General features: G+C 44.0%; 1 protein-coding gene across 3 annotated transcripts in view; it reads left to right on the top strand.

The window, feature by feature from the left end:
* LOC127572752 (contactin-associated protein-like 5) overlaps positions 1-14,958 on the top strand; it is a 1,205,714-nt gene that overhangs the window by 1,117,707 nt on the left and 73,049 nt on the right. For all 3 annotated transcript variants that reach the window (XM_052020359.1, XM_052020369.1, XM_052020350.1), the window contains one exon: positions 11,178-11,396. In XM_052020359.1, the coding sequence (XP_051876319.1) occupies positions 11,178-11,396 (219 nt within the window). The remainder of the gene's footprint in view (positions 1-11,177; positions 11,397-14,958) is intronic.

Raw genomic sequence — 14,958 nt, 5'->3', positions numbered from 1 at the left:
CCCTATAACTCAAGCCCTCCAGTCAGAAACATCTTTCCTGCACCGTCCCCAGCTGAATCACATCCTTGCTGTAGCGTGGCAACCAGAACTGCACACAATGCTCCAAGTGTGGTCTCACCAACATCTTGTACAGCTGTAACATGACGTCCTAACTCCTGTACTTAATGCACCAACTGATGATGGCAAACATGCCATGCACCCTGTCCACCTGTATTGCCTCTTTCAGAGAACTATGTACTTGTCTCCCCATTGCCCTGCCATTCACTGTGTATGTCCTGCCCTGGTTCAACGTCCCAAAATGAAATACTGTGCACTTGTCTGAGTTAATTTCCATCTGCCATTCCTTTGCCCATTTTCCAAGTTGATTGAGGTCCTATTGCAATCTAAGGCAATCTTCTTCACCATTTCCCCAGTTTTGGTGTCATCTACATACTTACCAATCACTCCACCTACATTCTCATGCAGATAAGTAATATATATTACAAACAACAGGAGACCCAGCACTGATCCCTATGGCACACCACTGGTCACAGGCCTCCAATCTATAAAACAACCCTTCACTACCATCTTTTGCCTCCTAACACCGAGCCAATTTTGTACCCAATTGGCTAGCTCACCCTAGATCCCATGTGATCTAACCTTCTGGACCAGTCTACCATTTGGTGCTTCATCAAAGGCCTTGCTGAAGTTCATGCTGACAATATCTACCACGTTGCCCTCATCAATCCTCTTGGTCACCTCTTCAGGTAACTTAATCACATTCGAGAGACAAAATATCCCATGCACAAAACAATGCTGAACATTCCTAATTAGTCCTTGCCTTTCCAAATGTAGATAGATCCTGTCTCTCAGAATCCTCTCCAGTAACCTTCCTATCATGATGTTAGGCTCACCAGCCTGCAGTTTCTTGACTTGTCCTTGCAGCCCTTCTCACCGAAAGGCACATTAGCTATCCTCTAGTTTTCCAGTACCTCACCTATGGCTAAGGAAGATACAAAACTCTCTGTCAGGGCCCCAGCAATTTCTTTCCTTTCTTCCGACATTGTCCTAGGATATACTGGTTGAGCCCAGGGATTTATCTACCATTTTGTGCTTTAAAACTGCCAACACCTCCTCTTTCATAATGCCGCTATGTTTCAGGACATTACTGTTCTCTTCCCTGAACTCACGAGCTTGTCCTTCTCCACAGTAAATGTGGAGAAGTATTCACTTAAGACCTCGCCCATCTCCCATCGTTCCACACATAGATGACCACACTGATCCTTCAGGGAACCTACTATCTTCCTAGTTACCCTTTTGCTCTCAATAGAGTGAAAGAATTTTTTAGGATTCTCCTTCACCTCGCCTACCAGGGATATATCATGTCTGCTTTTTGCCTTCCTAATTTCCTTCTTAAGACTTCTTCTACATCCCTTATACTCCTCAAGGGACTCACTTGATCTCAGCTGCCTATACCTGACATACAACTTTTTCCTAACCAGTGCCTCAATATCAACCAGGGTTCCCCAATCCTGCCAGCCTCCACTTTCACTCCAGCAGGAATATGTTGCCCCAGAACTTTCTCTATCTCACTTTTAAAAGGACACCTGGCAAGTGGGAGGCTTTTACCTGCTAACAGCCTCTCCCAATCAACTTTTACAAGGTCTTGTCGAATGCCATCAAAATTAGCCTTGCCCTAATTTAGGACTTTTAACATACACACCTCTATAAAAACTAATGGAATTATGGTCACAGGTCCAAAGTGCTCAACCACTGGCCCAGCCTCATTCCCTAAGAGGAGATTAAGTGCAGTCCCTTCTCTTGTAGGGCATCTACATATTGCTTCAGAAAGAGGCAAGGTAATAATTTGCAAAATATATATGGTAGATTTGAAGGATATAACCTTAGGACCTACTAATGAGAGTGCAGTTCCGCTGGAATAAAAACAGAAAATGCGAGAAATACTCATCAGGTCAAGCAGCTTCTGTGGAGAGAGATTCCAACTTGATGATCCTGAATCAGAACTCTCTTCAAAGCTGCTGCTGACCTACTGAGTGCTTCCAGCATAGAAGGCAGCAGGATGATTAGTAATGGCTGAGAGGTAAAAAGTATTTACTTTCAATAGATAGCTAGGTGAAAACAAAAATTGCATTTAAATAGCACCTTTTGTGATTGCCGGTCAGTTAACTTGTGCAGAAGAAGGTCCCACAAACAACAATGTGCCAATAACTAGGCGTATGGTGTGTTTACCTTCATTAGTCGGGGTACTGAGTTCAAGAGCCACCAGGTAATGTTGCAGCTCTATAGAACTCTGGTTAAACCGCACTTGGAGTATTGTGTTCCGTTCTGGTCACATCATTATAGGAAAGATGTAGCAGCTTTAGGGAGGGTGCAGAGGAGATTTACCAGGATGCTGCCTGGATTGGAGAGCATGTCTTATGAAGATAGGCTGAGTGAGTTTGGGCTTTTCTCTTTGTAGAGAAGGAGGATGAGAGATGACTTGATAGAGGTGTACAAAATGATAAGAGGCATAGATCGAGTGGACATTCAGAGACTTTTTACCAAGGAGAAAATGGCAAACAGGAGGGGGCATCATTTTAAGGTGACCAGAGGAAGGTATAAGGAGGATGTCGGGGTGCATTTTTTACACAGAGAGTGGTGGGTGTGTGGAATGAACTGCCGGCAGATGTTGTGGGGGCAGATACATCAGGGACATTTAAGAGACTCTTAGATAGCCACATAAATGACAGAAAAACAGAGGGCTAAATGGGAGGGAAGGGTTAAATAAATCTTAGAGCAGGATAAAATGTCGGCACAACATTGTGGGCCAAAGAGCCTGTACTGTGCTGTAATTTTCTATGTTCTATGTTCTATGAAACAAGGAGGGAGGATGCCTGTTACTGTACTGGAAAGTTTTAGATGGGAACGTATATTTGCATGATTAAAACAAATTAAGCTTTATAAAACCCCACCCCTTCTTTTTCTTGCCCCCCCCCCAACTCCTTTGTCTTCCCTTATTCCTATGGCTCCCTTCCCCGCCTTGATGACCTGCCCATCTCCTCTCCTCCCCTCCTCCATCCTTTATTCCATGGTCCACTGCCCTCTCCTACCGGATTCCTTCTTCTTCAGCCCTTTGCCTCTTCTACCTATCACCTCTCAGCTTATTACATCATCTCCCCCTCCCCCACCCACCTACCTTCCCCCCCCCCCTCACCTGGACTCACCTATCACCTGAACTCACCTCTCCCCTGCCTGCATGTGCTCCTCCCCCTACCTCCAACTTCTTATTCTGGCTTCTGCCTCTTTCTTTCCAGTCCTGGTGAAGGGTCTCGGCTCAAAATGTCGACTGTTTATTTCCCTCTACGGATGCTGTCTGACCTGCTGATTTCCTCCAGCACTTTTTGTGTATTGCTCCAGATTCCAACATCTGCAGAATTTTTTGTGTCTCCTTTATAAAACTCTGGTTAGGCCGCATCTGGAGTATTGCATTTAATTCTGGTCGGCCCATTAGAGGGATGTGAAGACTTTGGAGAGGATGCAGGAGAGGTTTACCAGGATGCTGCCTGGATTAGAGGGCATGTGTATAAGGAGAGGTTGGACAAACTTGGATTGTTTTCTCTGGAGTGTCGGAGGCTGAGGGGAGACCTGATTGAAATTTGTAAGATCATGAGAGGCATGGATAGAGTAGATAGCTGCTGTCTTTCTCCCAGAGTCGAAATGTCTAATACGAGAGGGCACGCATTTAACATCAGAGAGGGGTAAGTTCAAAGGAGATGTGTGGGGCATTTTTTTTACACGGAGTGGTGGGTGCCTGGAATGTGCTGCCAAGGGTGGTGGGAGGTGAATATGATAAGGGCATTTAAGAGGCTCTTAGATAGGCACATGAATTTGCAGAGAATGGAAGGATATGGAGATTGTGTGGGCAGAAGGGATTAGTTTAGTTAGGTGCTAGTGCCAAACTAGTTTGGCACAACATCATGGGCTGAAGGGCCTGTTCCCGTTCTGTACTATTCTGTGTCCTAAAGCCATTACAGCAAATATGAGAGTTTAATTCTGCTGAATAACTTTCTAATAGTGAAGGAAGATTGAGTAAAATAATTTCAGAGTTAGTAACTACTTCATATTTGAAAGTTATTATTTTATTAAATAGACTCTTATCATTGACATTATCTTTTAGAAAAAACAGATGCCTGGGGAATTTGATGACAATTTGAGCAGGAAGCATACATTTGATCTTGACATATCTCCCAGTGTTGACAACAGTGGGGTCAGAATGTGCAAACCTCGACACTTCTGCCAATCAAAATTTTTCAGACCCAGACTCAGATCCAAAAAGACAATTAAATTAAAAACTCTGTTTATTCCCTTTCAACAAAATGACTCCAAATTCAACAATCCATCTAGAATGTCAATTCCCAACAGAAGCTCACTGGCCTGTTGCGTTCACTGTTTTTCAATGTTGTTTCTATAGATGATTAATCAATAATGAGCTTGTTAATATTGAAAAGCAATTTAGATATTGTGAAAGAAATGTTACATTGGAGCAGTAGCTGTTGAGAAGACTAACTGAGCAGAACAAAGAGAGATCAGTGCTTGTTTTTTTCGGAAGTTGGGAAAGGAAATGACTTTTCCTTGTTGGAATATAGAACCATAGAACCATAGAAAACTACAGCACAGAAAACAGGCCATTCGACCCTTCTAGTCTGTGCCGAAACATTATTCTGCTAGTCCATCTACCTGTCCCCAGACCATACCCCTCCAGACCTCTCTCGTCCATATATCTATCCAATTTACTCTTAAAAGTTAAGAGCAAGCCCGCATTTACCACATCAGATGGCAGCCCATTCCACACTCCCACCACTCTTTGAGTGAAGAGGTTCCCTCTAATGTTCCCCCTAAACCTTTCCCCTTTCACCCTAAAGCCATGTCCTCTCGTACTTATCTCTCCTAATCTAGGTGGAAAGAGCCTATTTGCATTAACTCTGTCTATGCCCCTCATCGTTTTGTAAACCTCTATCATATCTCTCCTCATTCTTCTCCGCTCCAAGGAATAAAGTCCTAACATGCTCATGTGAAGTAGTGCTAGCCGGAGGTCTATGATCCACTTAGGTGGTCTTTATTGGATGATGTCTTTTGTATTCTTTGCTAATTTTTGTTTCAAGGTTTTCAGTTTTCAGCAATTGTGCCCAAAGGAACTGTATCCCATTCTCAGAGATCTGTGTTCCATTCTGTGACCTCTGTGCTTCATTCGGGGAGACCTGTGCCCGTTCCAGCTGTTCCTTTGTTGGGAGATCCATGATCTATACAGAGGGATCCATGTCCAATTAGAGGAAATCTGTGCCCCTTTCCAAAAGATCCCTTTCCCATTTCAAGGAGTTATATCCTATTCTGTGAGATCCCTGCTTGTTCTGGACAATCCATGTCCTATTCCAGGGAACACATGCACCAGGTCAGGTGATCCAAATCCCATTTCAAGAGATCTGTATCCAAATCCAGGAGGTTCCTGCCATTTTACAAGGGAATCGCTGCCCCTTTTGAGAGATAGATTTTGGAACACTGAATGAGATGAGGGGACTTGGTGATCAGATGGGAAAGCGGACAAGGCACATGATGAGCCAAGATCTTGCTGAACAGTGGAGCAGATGACACAAGCCAAATGCATCATGGAAGTCATACAACATGGAAACAGACCCTTCTGCCCACTGAGCGTGTGCTAGCTCACATCCCCTCAACTCCTGCCCAGATTCTACCACACATCACACACTAGGGACAATTTATAGCAGCCAATTAACCAACCAATCTTTGGATGTGGGAGGAAACCAGAACACCCAGAGGTCAGAGGGAGAATGCGTAGATTCCACAAAGACAGTATTGGCAATCAGGATTGAACCCAGGTCACTGGAATTGTGAGGGAACAGCTGCCCCACTGGGTCACTGTCTCTGGCTCTTATTTTGTGTATTTTCTTGTTCTTCTGGGATTCTGTGCCTCATTCTGAGAGATCCCCTCCCCTTCCTGGTGGTGCTGCCTCCATCAGGGACTCTCAACTGGAACTCTCTCAGTTATTCTGTTATTGTCACTTCAGCATTTCTTTTTTGTACTACCTCAGTTTGCACTACAATCTTTGCACCATTCTGTCGTTTTGCATGTCGTTGTATTTACTGATGTATTTATTATTACCGTGTATACTGTTTACTCCATGAGCTTTACGTGAGCAAGGAATTTCATTGCAGGCTGGTGTATGTGACAATAAACTAATCTGGATCTGTGATCTCCACCCTTCATGAGAGAACCGTGCCCTGTTCTGGGAGATTCCCAGGCAACTCAAGAAGAAATTGGCAGCCCAATCACACTCTTTGAAGAAACATTTTGAAAGATGATTGCCCGGTGTTCCCTGACATCCCCTGCCCTACTTTGGCACTGAGTCACACACATCAGTAGAACCCTTTTGTCATTCCCAAATACAACCTTTGTCCTACAGACACTGTGTTTTAGAAAGCAGAACAGTGACACAAAAATAGATTGTGTGTGCCGGGACCAAAACCTGCCCTTGTTCCCATCACTCTTTTAAATTGATACATGTTTGGACAAGATTGGCACCTTTAATTTCATTGACCTGTGTTTGACATTTTGCAGTGCACAACAGATTAAATTCAATAAAGTTTAATTAAAAATGGTGACATTTTTCAATAATAACAATAGGTTACTTTGAACAATAACAGTTTCAGATGTATGCACCCTTTCAGTGACAGAATGATTCATAGTTTGAGGAGAACTAATCTTCTAAAAAGGACGAACATATGAGTAAAACTCCTAAATGGTTTCTCGTTCCTGTTGATAGAGAGGGGAGAAGATCAAACATCCAGTGACAGATTCAGATGTTATCTTATACATAAGAATTTACAAATCAAGTGTTGCTTCATTGTCACTGTGTGGAAAATAACACCTCAACCTGAGGTAACATCAACCATCATCAAAATATCTCTTTTCTTGCAAAGATCCTTTGACTAAGCACAAGAGTCAGATAATATTAAGTTGGCATTGCATACAAAGCAACATTTAGTTTGATAGCCACATTGGGTGACATAGTGGTGCAGCAATCAGCATTGCTCCCTCACAACCCTGAGGGTGTGTTTCGATCTTGACCTTGGGAGCTATTTGCACATTATCCCTGTGACTGTATGGGATTCTTTTAGGTGCTCTGGTTTCCTGCCACATCCCAAAGACACACAAGGAGGTTTGGGAGGTTAGAGGCTGCAGCAAGTAGTGGACACAGCCTGGTCCATCACAGGTGCAGCACTCCCCAGTGACTACAGGAGACACTGCCTTGAGAAGGCAGTATCTATTGTCCAGGATACCCACCATTTGGGTCATGCCCACTTCTCACTGCCTCTGTCAGGCAGGAGGTACAGAATCTTGAAGTCCCACATCATCACATTCAGGAACTGCCACTTTCCTGCAAGCATCAGGTGCTTGAATTTATCTACACTAAAATAAGTGGTGTTGTATGACTCCATAACCCTAATCCTACCTCAGCAATGGAACACTACGGACCACCTCTTGCACTGTCATGGACTTGTTTTTACATAGAGCATAGAACATTACAACACAGTGCAAGCCCTTCGGCCCAGAATGTTGTACCAACCTTTTAACCCACTCAAAGATCAATCTAAACATTCCCTCCCACATACCCTCCATTTTTCTATCATCCATGTGCCTTTCTAAGAGTCTCTTATAGGTCCATAATGTATCTGCCTCTACCAGCACCTCTGACAGTGCATTCCACGCACCCACCACTCTCTGTGTAAAAAACTTACCTCTGATATCCCCCTTATACCATGCTTACTGACCTTCTGAATGAGCCTATCCTAGGGAACTTTATCAAACACCTTACTAAAGTCCATATACACCACATCCACTGCTCTACCCTCATCAATGTATTTTGTCACATCCTCAAAGAATTCATTCAGGCTTGAGAGGCATGACCTGCCCCTCACAAAGCCATGCTGACTATCCCTAGGCAGACTATGCTTCTCCAAATGCTCATAAATCCTGTCCCTAAGAATCTTTTCCAATAATTTACCCACCACTGAAGTAAGTCTCGCTGGTCTACAATTCCCAGGGTTATCCCTACTCCCTTTCTTGAACAAAGGAATAACATTTGCCACTCTCCAATCATCTGCTATTACTCCTGTGGCCAGTGAGGATGCAAAGATCGTTGCCAAGGGCTCAGAAATCTCTTCCCTTGCTTCCTGTAGTATCCTGGGATATATCCCATCCAACCCCAGGGATTTATCTATCCTAATGTTATTCAAAAGTTCCAGCACATCCTCCTTCTTAACATCGACATGTTCTAAGTTATCAGCCTGTTTTACGCTGTCCTCACAAATGTCAAGGCCTCTCTCACAGGTGAATACCGAAGGAAAGTATTCATTAAGGGCCTCCCCTATCTCCTCCAATTCCAGGCACATATTTCCTCCTCTATCCCTAATTGGTCCTACCTTGACTCTATTCATCCTCCTATTCTTCACATACATGTAGAATGCCTTGTAGTTTTCCTTAATCCTACTCGCCAAGGTCTTCTCATGCTTCCTTCTAGCTCTCCTAAGTCCATTCTTAAGCTCCTTCCTTGTTACCTTGTAACTCTCTAGAGCCCTGTCTGATCCTTGCTTCCTAAACCTTAAATAAGCTTCTTTCTTCCTCTTCACTAGATATTCCACATCTCTTATCAACCATGGTTCCTTCACCCTACCATCCTTTTCCTGCCTCAATGGGACAAACCTATCCAGAACCCCCTGCAAGTGATCTCTAAACAGCTTCCACATTTCTATTGTGCATTTCACTGAGGACATTTGCTCCCAATTTACACTCTCAAATTCCTGTCTAATAGCAACATAATTCCTATTCCCCAATTAAACACTTTCCCATATCATCTGCTCCTATTCCTCTCCAAGGCAAGGATAAAGGTCAGGGAGTTATGGTCACTGTCTCCGAAATGCTCATCCACCGAGAGATCTGACACCTGATCAAGCTCATTGCCTAGTACCAGGTCCTTCCTGGACACACCTAATAAATTGTGCCCCATCCAAACCTTTTGCACTAAGAAGGTGCCAATCAATATCAAGGCAGTTGAAATTATCCATGACAACAATCCTGTTATTTTTGCACCTTTCCAAAATCTGCCTCCTTCAGTGCCTCTGTTGCTATTGGGGGGTCGGTAGAATACTCCCACTAGAGCGATTGCTCCCTGCATGTTTCTGACTTCCACCCACACTGACTTAGTGAACGATCCCTCTAGGATGTGTTCCCTTTCTACAACTGTGACACTGTCCCTGATCAGCAATGCCACTGTCCAACCTCTTTTATCTCCGTCTCTGTCCCTTTTGAAACATCTAAACCCCAGAATATCCAGCAGCCATTCCTGCCCTTGTGACAGCCAATTCCCTGTAATGGCCACAAAATCATAGTTCCATGTACTGACCCATGCTCTAAGTTCATCACCCTTGTTCCTGATACTTCTTGCATTAAAGTAGACACACTTCAACCCATCCAACTGACTGCAATTTTGCCCTATGAACTACCTATCCTTCCTCACGGTCTCTCTACACGCTTCGTCAACCTGTACACCAACTGCCCCATCTTCTGACCTATCACTTGGGTTCCCATTCCCCTGCCAAACCAGTTTAAATCGTCCACAACAGCTCCAGCAAACCTGCCCGCAAGGATATTGGTCCCCCTCCAGTTCAGGTGTAACCCATCCCTTTTGTACAGGTCGTACCTTCCCCAGAAGAGATCCCAATGATCCACAAATCTGAAACTGTGCCCCCTGCACCAATTTCTCAGCCACACATTCAACTGCCAAATCAACCTATTCTTACCTTCACTGGCACGTGGCACATGCAGCAATCCAGAGATTACTACTCTTGAGGTCCTACTTTTCAGCTTCCTACCTAGTTCCCCATATTCATTTTTCAGAACCTTATCCTTTTACCTGCCTACTTCATCGGTACCAATGTGTATCATGACTTCTGACTGCTCCCGCTCCCCCTTTAGAATGCTGTGGACCAAATCTGAGATGTCCCTGACCTTGGCATCTGGGAGGCACTGTACCATCCGGGAATCTCTTTCACGTCCACAGAATCTCCTGTCTACTTCCCTAACTATAGAGTCCCCTACCGCTATTGCTCTCCTGTTATCCTCCCTTTCCTTCTGAGCCACAAAACCAGACTCAGTGCCTGTGACCTGACTGCTGCAGCTTTCCCCTGTTAGGTCATGCCCCCCCCCAACAGTATCCTAAGCGTTATACTTGTTATTGAGGGGAACAGCCACAGGGGTATTCTGCACTATCTGCCTATTCCCTTCCCCTCTCCCAACAGTCACCCAGCTACCTGCTTCCTGCAACTTAGGTGTGGCTACCTCCCTGTAGCTTTTATCTATCACCTCCTCAAGCTCGCGTCTGAGCCGAAGGTCATCCAGTTGCAGTTCCAGTTCCCTAACACAGTCTGTACAAAGCTGCAGCTGGATGCACCTCCCGCAGATGTAGCTATCAGGGAGACTTGAGATCTCCTAGATCTCCCAGATCTGGCAGGAAGAACACACCACTGACCCTGGATCCATTGTCACTACTTTTGCTAGGCACTGATAGACAAAGAAAGAAAGAAAGAAACTTACCAGAAACTTACCTTAGCCTCTTCTCACCGAAGCCTCTCGAGCCAAATCCTCAACACCCCACTCTAACACTGGTCCACTCCCACAATGGCTGCTCCTCTTGATTTTTGATTGTGTCTTTGGTTTTCTTTGCACAGTCTTTTTTTCACTATGGTATAATTTTATGTACAATTTATATTCTGTACATTGTTTATACCTACGAGCAAGCAAGTTTTTCATTGTACCTGTACCTCACCATTCTTCTGCACATGACAATAAATTCAACTCGACTTGAATTGGCTATTGTAAATTGTCTCTTACTGTAGGCGAGTGGTAAACTACTCAAAGGGGTGTGGATAGAGATGTGAGAAAGAATAAATGGCAGGATTATAGGGGGAGAAATTGAGGTGGAATGAAATTGATGGGGTTGCTCTGCTGGTATTGAAATGAATAACCTCTTTAGTGTTATAATATTAATTTTTCTTGTCTCCAGCTGATGTACCACTATCTAACATACTCAGTAAACAGTTCTTGTGCTCTTCCCCCTTTACAGATGCTGGTAATCTTGACCAAGAGATACTGAACGCAAATGTACAGGGTTTTGTTGGCTGCCTCTCTTCAGTTCAGTTCAATTGGATCGCCCCATTAAAGGTGGGACTACGGCACTTCACCTCTGCCCCAGTGACTGTAAAAGGGGACCTGGTTGAATCTGACTGTCGATCTTCAATGATGACTGAACCAATAGCTGTGACCACCGCACTTTCATTTGCAGGTACTTCCATATGAATATATGAATGGGAAGTTGGGTAAATAAAGAGAGAGAAGTGAACAAAAGTTTGAGGTGAATCAGTCAGATAAAATACTGTGGAAAAGGACTCTTGTGGACCATAAACATTGCAAAAGGGTATTTGGCCCAAATGATCTGTTTCTATGTTGTAAATGCTATGTAATAACTATGAGTCCAATTTTCCTGATATTCTGTTGGCCAGCTCCATACTTTCTAACATACATAGGAAAAAACATTCCTTTCTCCTGTTCTGTTCTTGCTTAATCTATCAGCTGACATGTTAGTACAAAGGTTATGTTGCTGGACTAGAAATGCAGTGGGCTGTATCCACGGCACTTGAGTTTACAACAGCTAAATATCCATATTCAATTAAATAAACCTGGAAGGAAGGGCTTAGTGTTTGACAATGGTGACTGGGAAACTACTGGACTTAAAACTCTTCAAAAGACAACGTAATTTACTACTGTCATCTGCTGTTCTTAATTGCCAGCCTAACAAGCTACTCAGTTCAAGGGCAACCAAAGCTGGACCTGACAATGATGGGCATGTCCTTTGAGTAAATAACATGATCAAGCAAGCTGTGTTTAACAATTTAAGTATGGCAAGTCAGCACCCAGTTATGTGTCAGACGAGTATTTTACGCAGAAAGTGGTAGGTGCCCAGAATGTGCTGCCAGAGGTGGTGGTGGAACCGCATATAATATTTAGATAGGTACATGAATAGGGCGGGAGGGATTATTTCATTTGGTACCAAGAGCAGCTGAAGGGCCTGTTCCTGTGCAGTAGTGTTCTACGTTCTATGTTATCTTTCTCCACAGCCTCAGCTACAGAAATCTTCTTTAATTCACTCATTCATAGGATGCAGACGTACCTGGTAATACCTGCATTTTTTTGTCCATCCAGAATTGTATTTCAGAATCAAGGGTCTGGAATCACATACAGCACCCAACCTTCCCTGAAGGGCATCGGTGAATCAGATGGGTGTTTGCAACAAGTCACTGATTCTGCGGCCACTATTATTGACACCAGGAGCAACAAACTATACGCTGGAGGAACTCATCGGGTCAGGCAGCACCTGCTTCAGTTTGGGACCCTTCGTCTGCCCATTTCCCTCCACAGATGCTGCCTGACCTGCTGAATTCCTCCAGCATTTTGTTTGTTGCTCCAGATTCCAGCACCTCCATTATCAACACCGGATTTCTCCATCCATATTTATTTAAATGCTTGATTTTCCCTTCAGCCGTGTTGAAATTTGTACGGCAGTCACGAGATTCACAGATCAAGGCTGGTGATCTGGGTCCCCTGGCTGCTAATCCACTGATGTAACCACCACATTGCTGTAATCTGCATGAAATGATGCTTCTAATAGATGAAGAAAGGTTTAACATGTGGCTTTGCAGTGCAGAGTAAAGACAGTGAAGTCCAGGGAAGGGCAGGAAGAGGGTATGGTTGGAGAAAGGTCATGTTGTAGCAAACTAATTGACGACATTAATACTGTCAGTCAAGAACAGCAAGGAGAATCAAGGAAAAGTCAGGGAAATTGAAGCAAAGAGTAGAGAGTGGCACAGTGACACAGTGACTGAAGCAGCTGCCTTGCAGCTCCAGCGACCCAGATTCATTCCTAACATTTGATGCTGTCTGTGAGGAATACATATGTTCTCCCTGTGCCTGCATGGGTTTCCTCTGAGTCCTCCGATTTCTTCCCACATCCCAAAGACGTGTGGGTTGGTAGGTTATCTGCTGACTGTAAATCACCCCTAGTGTGCAGGTGAGTGAGTGGAAGAAGCTGTGGAAATTGATGGGAGCGTAGGGAGAATAAAATGGAATTAGTGTAAGTGGGTGCTTGATGGTTGATACAGACTTGGTGGCTCTGTTCCTGACCTGCATGACTGGAGAGTTATGCTTGTGACTGGGAATTTATCCACTGCTGACTTGAAGATAAGGTTTGAGCATCAGGATGGGAGGGCCAACATTGGGAGGAAGAATGGAGTTGATCGTGATTTCCCATGGCCTTCATAAGTCTGGCCATTGAGTAAAAAGTTGGGAGGTCATGATGTTGTTGTACAGGTCACTGATGAGGCCACATTTGGTATTGCTATTGGTATTGGTATTGGTTTATTAATGTCACTTGTACTGAGGTACTGTGAAAAACTTGTCTTGCACACCGTTCGTACAGATCAATTCATTACACAGTGCATTACACAGAGTACTTTGAGGTAGTACAGGGTAAAAACAATAACAGAATACAGGATAAAGTGTCACAACTACAGGGAAATGCATTGCAGGTAGACAATAAGGTGCAAGGTCAAACGAGGTAGATTGTGAGGTCAAGAGTCCATCTCATCGTATAAGGGAACTGTTCAATCATCTTATCACAGTGGGATAGAAGCTGTCCTTGAGCCTGGTGGTATGTGCCCTCAGGCTCCTGTATCTTCTGCCTGATGGGAGAGGGGAGAAGAGAGAATGACCCAGGTGGGTGGGGTCTTTGATTATGCTGGCTGCTTCACCAAGGCAATGAGAGCTATAGACAGAGTCCATGAAGGGGAGGCTGGTTTCCGTGATGCACTGGTCTGTGTCCACAACTCTCTGCAGTTTCTCGTGGTCCTGGGCAGAGCAGTTGCCATACCAAGCCGTGATGCATCCAGATATGATGCTTTCTATGGTGCATCGATAAAAATTGGTGTGTCAAAGGGGACATGCCAAATTGTGTTCAGTTTTGGTCGGCCTGCTACAGGAAAGATGTTATTAAACTGGAAAGAGTGCAGAAAAGATTTACAAGGATGTTGCCAGGACTTGAGGGACTGAGTTAAGGGAGAGGTTGGACGGGCTGGGAGTTTACTCCTTAGAGCGTAGGATACTGAGAGGTGATCTTATAGAGGTGTATAAAATCATGAGGGGCATAGATAGGGTGAATGCACTCAGTCTTTTTCCCAAAGCTGGGGTATCAAGAACTAGAGGGCAGAGGTTTAAAGTGAAAGGCGAAAGATTTAAGAGGAACATAAGGGTCAATTTTTTTACACAAAGGGTGATATCAATGTGGAACGAGCTGCCAGAGGAAGTGGTTGAGGCAGGTAAAATAAGAACTTCTAAAAGACAGTTGGACAAGTACATGGATAGGAAAGGTTAAGATGGTTATGGGCCAAACACTGGCAAATGGGACAAGCTTGGATGGGGCATTTTGGTCAGTATGGACCAGTTGTGCCAAAGGGCTTGTTTGTGTGTTGTATGACTCTATGGAGAGTAAGTAATACAGTTGCATTTAATCCCCACACTAGTAAATGAAAGGGCAGGATCACAGAATACAGCATTGGGGATGAGGAGACATGCGGCTTTGACTTTCAGTATGGAAAGAAGCAATCTTTTCCAAGTCCCAGACAGGACACAAACAACCAAGTGGTCTCCTTGTGTGCTGTATGAGCGTATGGTTCATTGGACAGTCTAAGTTTATTCGTTTTGGAACTATAATGTGGAGAACAATTTAAAACCAAATAATGAGCAATCTGAACAGAACAAGATTGGATGGATAAAATATTAATATTGAGAAAGGA

This window comes from Pristis pectinata, chromosome 1, assembly GCF_009764475.1.
Source record: "Pristis pectinata isolate sPriPec2 chromosome 1, sPriPec2.1.pri, whole genome shotgun sequence".
In the NCBI taxonomy this organism is placed as follows: domain Eukaryota; kingdom Metazoa; phylum Chordata; class Chondrichthyes; order Rhinopristiformes; family Pristidae; genus Pristis; species Pristis pectinata.
The sequence above is the reverse complement of the archived record's forward strand: the minus strand, read 5'-3'. Positions and strand labels throughout refer to the sequence as shown.